At 41.6% G+C, this 5,619-nt stretch overlaps 1 protein-coding gene across 1 annotated transcript; it reads right to left on the reverse strand.

Annotated features, from left to right (window-relative positions):
- Positions 1-763: 763 nt before the first annotated feature.
- LOC118413732 lies at positions 764-3,233 on the reverse strand. The gene has a single exon (XM_035817260.1). The coding sequence runs from the start codon at positions 3,231-3,233 to the stop codon at positions 1,629-1,631; it is 1,605 nt and encodes a 534-aa protein (XP_035673153.1). The 3' UTR covers positions 764-1,628.
- Positions 3,234-5,619: the final 2,386 nt, after the last annotated feature.

Below are 5,619 nucleotides of genomic sequence, written 5' to 3' on the forward strand. Positions count from 1 at the left end.
TTAAAAAGATAAATCCAGCTCTAGATGGATTGCAAAGGACAACTCTCGGACCCTGGCGAACATTTGCACAAGTTAAGAACCCGTTTGTACAAATCCTCCATACAGGAAGGGACCATTGGGTCTGTACAAGTACTGTGAAGAGTACTGACGGACTTGTTGACCTGTACGATAGCCTGTTTCACAATGAAATCCAAACTGAGGTGGAAGAACAGGTTAAATGCTTAGTTGGGGCAGACAATTATATCGGCCTTCGGGTAGTTGCTGTGCAGCAACAGCCAAATTCATCAGACTGTGGCGTATTTGCGATTGCATTTGCAACCTGTCTGGCATATGGGGTACTGCCTCAGTCTGTGCGGATAGACCAGAATGAGATGAGGGGACATCTGTGGAGATGCTTCAAAACTGGAAAGCTGGAACTGTTTCCAACATACTGAACAGTTACACAGGATGGCACAGTTACAGGTGAGAAAGATTCCTCATCTTTACACATGTTATCCCAAGTTATCCTAGACATGGTGTTGTTACTAAAATCTGTTGTTGTTTTTCACTATTAACCTTGTTCTTCCCCTGTTTACAGTGCAAGTCTCCAGTCCAAACCAGCAGCCCCCCTCCCACATCCTGGTACTAGAGAAGGATGAAGTTGAGAAGGCACTATGGGGTGTATGAGTCATAACAGGTGAGTAAGATTCCTTGTTTTCATACGTGTTATTCCAAGTTGCCCTAGACTAGAGATAGTGTTGTTGTTAAATCTTTTTTTTTTACATAGTAACCTTGTTCTTCCCCTGTTTACAGTGTAACTGTAAGCCTCCAGTCTCACCCGGTAGAGATGCAGGTGCCTCACTCCAACACGCCTTGCAGTTATGAGGTTTTGCTCCAGAAGACTGCTACAAGATAAACCATATCTACAAAAGTGTGGATTTGTACTCTCTAATCTCCATTTCATTGCTATCAGGGCAATGCATGATGTATGAAAATAGAAATGAATGTATGTTCAACACTTTTATTGGCAGTCAACATGTCATTAACTTAAGTTTATCACACCCTGTAGCTCAAGTAGCAATATCTGTGTGGCAATATGTACACAAAGTTGACTAAGTGCTATCCTGTACAGTGAATGTATGTGATCTAACTGCACCTTACTACACAAAGACAAATAGAGTCCTGCATTACTGTTAATGACATAGACAGCATCAGTAATTTAAAGAAGTGAATGAGAAACTACTCTATTGAACATTATATTAGTCTTTTCAAAAGATTGTAACACAGTTCAGTTATTTCTTCCTATTATATTATTGCTATTGTCATAGCCTGAATCTGTTTCCTTAGAATGTGATAGCTGACACATCTTCATCTCACTGTATTTCTCCACTGTCTAACAGTCAACAAAATAAGTCTTAGCAAAAGATTAAAACAGTTATGTGAAATATCGTAATAAATCTATGAATTGAAAACTGATCACCTATTTATTACTTCCTACCTATCAGCGGTTAGCAAACAAGGCATTGCAAATGTGATGGAGGATCCATGATGTGTCCATCCGTGTCATTGGACAGCATTCTACCTGTGTCAACATACCATGTAAAGGCTGAGTTAATGGTGTCCTAACACACAGTGACACCTGTGTCCATTTATGTGAAGGGTACAACTGAAGGACACAGGTTTGCTAGGGCAGAACACACTCTGACAATTTTATCCACCATTGGCTCTGTGGATCCAGCGGTAAGGCTCACATAATGGATCTCCAGTGTTCCCTGCAGCATTGTGTATTTTTGCTTCAACTGTCCGATCACACGTTCGACATGGATCCTCACATTCGCAATGCCTCGCGTTTGCTCAATGTCAGCAGGATCAAGTTGTTTGCTACCACGAGTGAATGTAGGAATGGCCAGCTTCACTTGGTGTAGAGAAAGGCTCTCTTCAATTGTGAAACCGCGATCAGCCATGACTAAGTCACCAGGTTTCAGCTTGTCCAACAGACCACAGTTTGAAGTAAGGTGCTTGTCAGATGTGCGGCCACCCCATGTCCTAGACACAAAACAGATGGATCCTTGTGGTGTGATGCCTACCAGTACTTTAACTGTGTTGTGGTTCTTGTAGTTACTGAAGGTCTGGCCTCTTGCGAGCAGATTAGAAGGCCTTTCAATGAAAACTTCAAAACAGTCAATGATGATAGTGACTTTACTCCCAAATGCGTCTCGAAAACAAGCTGGCATGGTACGGATGATTGCCTCTCGTTCAGGCCACTTGATAAGAGGTGTCAGACGTATGTCCATCACAATCATCCATGACCAGAAAACCCTTGACACAGTAGGCTGACTGATATTGAATCGATACGCCAGATCTTGTTGAGGCGGATTGAGTCTGAGTTTCACCAAGACCATCACAAACTCCTGAAATGGCGTCAAGGTTTTGGTCTTCCTGGATACATTTGGTGCAACAAAATCAAAAATTATCTTTAATGTGTCAAAGGCTGGCAAACCAGTGTAAAATCTCACCCTGTCATCACTGTCGCGACAGTCAGTAAAGTAGTTCTCAGTAAAATCCTGCACTGCCTTTGTTTCCATAAACAGATAAGCAAACTCTGTTGTCTGTGTACATTTGTCAGAACTGGAGGGAGTCTGTGTTTCCATCTCTGAGTCAGGAGCATCCAAAACCTCAGTGGAAGCAGGTACCATCACGGGTTCGATGGGACAGTTTTCAGGCTGATCTTGTTCTAAGTCCTCAGGAGCATCCAAAACCTCAGTGGAAGCAGGTACCATCACGGGTTCGATGGGACAGTTTTCAGGCTGATCTTGTTCTAAGTCATCAGGGGGATCCCTTTTCACTTTCTTGGAAACTACTGGCTCAGCGTGTTCTCGGAGTTTTCGTCGCCGAGCTGATCGCTTGGCTCGCTCGGCCCTCTGGGCGCCTGTCCCCGCCACTTCTTTCTTGTTATGCCCGAGGTTGATAGATGGTACCCAGTCCACGTTAAATTTATCCCAGTCTTTGCTGGGTTGTCCAGAGACAAAGTGTTTGCCACATACACGTTCATTTGTTAGCTTTTCCTCCGATAAATCTGCTCTGCTAATGGCAGAAATCCATTGTCTACGGCGATCTGTTGTCAGCTCCTCCACATATTTCCCCTGACCAGTTATCACGCGGGGAACACGGAACAACTTAAAGTTTACCTTTTCGCGATGTTTGTGTGCTGCACCCGTTCTACTCCCACAGCCGACAATCAGGCAAAACACCATGATGAACATGCAGGCACTTTTGAACAAAAATGTGGATCGCAATTGAAGAAACTGAACAAGAAGAGATCGCTTGAGCACGCAGCGCCTCGCAGCGCAGTGCATGGACCCCAAGATGGCCGCCGAATCCGGTTGCTGAGATGGGGGTCACGTGACTGAATAAGCCCTATATGCAGTACTGGCACGGAACGATATGATGATAATGATGAACTACGCGTAGTTATAATTACTATGGTAAGAAGTAGAAACGTTTTTAGCGATGGAATAACATGATAAATATCCCAAAGCCATTTTGTATTTCATATGGACTTTATGTAATCTTCATCTTTAGCACTTTTGGGGTACTTTCTGGACATCTGTGGATGATGTAACATTTGCATCGTCAGGTTAAAGATAGCCCCGTATTTCACACACAATATCAACAGGCTGACGTAAGTGTTGTTCCGAATGTTCTAGAAGGCTACTAAGCCTCGAAATCAAGTCTTTGAGGACTCACAGACCTGGCTGGTGAAGTAGTACTTAAGATGACAAATCAATGCTGTATTGGGACAGGAATACGGCATTGTTGTCAGTATTTGCATTTGATAATGATCGACAATGCAGACATTGAATAGCATATGCGGGCCAGGTAGTAGCTTATAGTGTTTGTCTACAGAACATGACAACAATCGAACATTAGTATTCAAACTTAAAAACTATCAAGGACAATACAAAGACAAATTTTAAGTTCAAATGACTACAATGTATATGCATTTGCGTAACAAGAATAGAAAAGGCACAACAAACTTTCATCACGAACACAATTTTTATTAACGTCTACGGACTTTTACACAGATCTTTCATGAACCTTTCTCTGTATCTGTAGAGCATTTTGCACACAGACGAGTTACATACTTAGTTTCTTATTGACATTTTCTCTTTTTCATATAGCCACTCAACATCAGATCAGGCACAAAACCATCTAAGTTTTTACATGATTAAAACTACAGATTATTACAATACTCCGCAAATAGTTTCGACAGTAATATTGCGATACAAATTACAATATTACAATTTTATCCATCACCAACCAGAGATGGATTTGTGTCTACACGTCTGATCTGATGTTGAGAAGCTACAAGAAGAAGATAAGAACATCGTGTTCTCTTCTTGTAGTGTCTCAACACCAGATAAGGCTTCATCCCACATCTGAGTTTCCACATGATTAAAGCTATGTATTACTAGAAAGGCCGACATTTGCTTGAGAGCAAATACAGCATATTTCAGCCATCTCCCTCGCCATGCAACAATAGACTGTTCCAAAATCCCCCATGTGCAAAAATGGAACACTTCTGCTTAAAAAGCACTTCTACTAATCACACTTAAGCCCCAAAATGAATATTACAAAATGCCCAGTGCAAGAAGGGCCTCTTCCAGTGCACCCCATGTGAATTTGCAAAATAGACCAGTCCAGAAATACTCCCACTAAAAACATGGCCTTCTGAATAAGAAACCCAGTCCAAAATTGAACTTAGCAAAAAAGGTCCTCCGTGCATGAAAAGGTAAAATAGACCAGCCTAAAAACATTTCCGCTGAAAAATGGAATTTTGATTCATCACCCGTCCAAAACTGAATTTGAAAAAAAATCCCCCCTCCGTGCAATAATAGACTCTCCCTGTGATACCCCTATGTAAAATGGAGCATTCCAAAAATACACCCGCTAAATTAGGACTTGGACATAATCACCAAAGTCCAAAAATGGATTTTAAAAATGCCCCCCTCCGTGCAAGAATGGACTCTTCCAACACACCCCATTTAAAATTGCAAAATAGACCAGTCTAAAAATACTCCCACTGAAAGACTTATCATAATCACCAGTCCTAAGATGTATCAAATAAAGAACCCCTCCGTAGGAGAATGGACTCTTCCAGATAACACCAGGCTCGCTGATCGGCTGCCAAATCCATTGGATTCTTAGCCAAATATTGATCCAGGCTAAGTGATTGGTTACGTACTTGATTAAGTTATATGAATATGTCCAGGCTTCCACCTGCTATCTTGAGATGGGGTCGTTGACCCCCATGGCCATTGGAAAATAACCCCCAAAATCATCAAATGTATCATTTTTAAGTGGTTCGTGCAAAAAAATTATACATGGGTCATTTGAATAAATATCTAGAGCACCCCTTTACCAAATTTCAGGTCATTTGGTTGTAAACCAAGGGTACAGGAGCCCAAAACGTCCTATTTCTGTAAAAAAAATGGCCAAAAATTCGCAAAACTAAGCATTTTGTTGTACTGTATGACAAAATTCTTATTGAATCTATGTGCGCATTTATGGAGGGCACTTCTGTACCAAATCTTAGGTCATTTGGTTGTAAAACGAGGGTACAGGATCCAAAATGTCCTT

The sequence above is a fragment of the Branchiostoma floridae genome, chromosome 4 (genome assembly GCF_000003815.2).
Source record: "Branchiostoma floridae strain S238N-H82 chromosome 4, Bfl_VNyyK, whole genome shotgun sequence".
Taxonomy (NCBI): Eukaryota; Metazoa; Chordata; class Leptocardii; order Amphioxiformes; family Branchiostomatidae; genus Branchiostoma; species Branchiostoma floridae.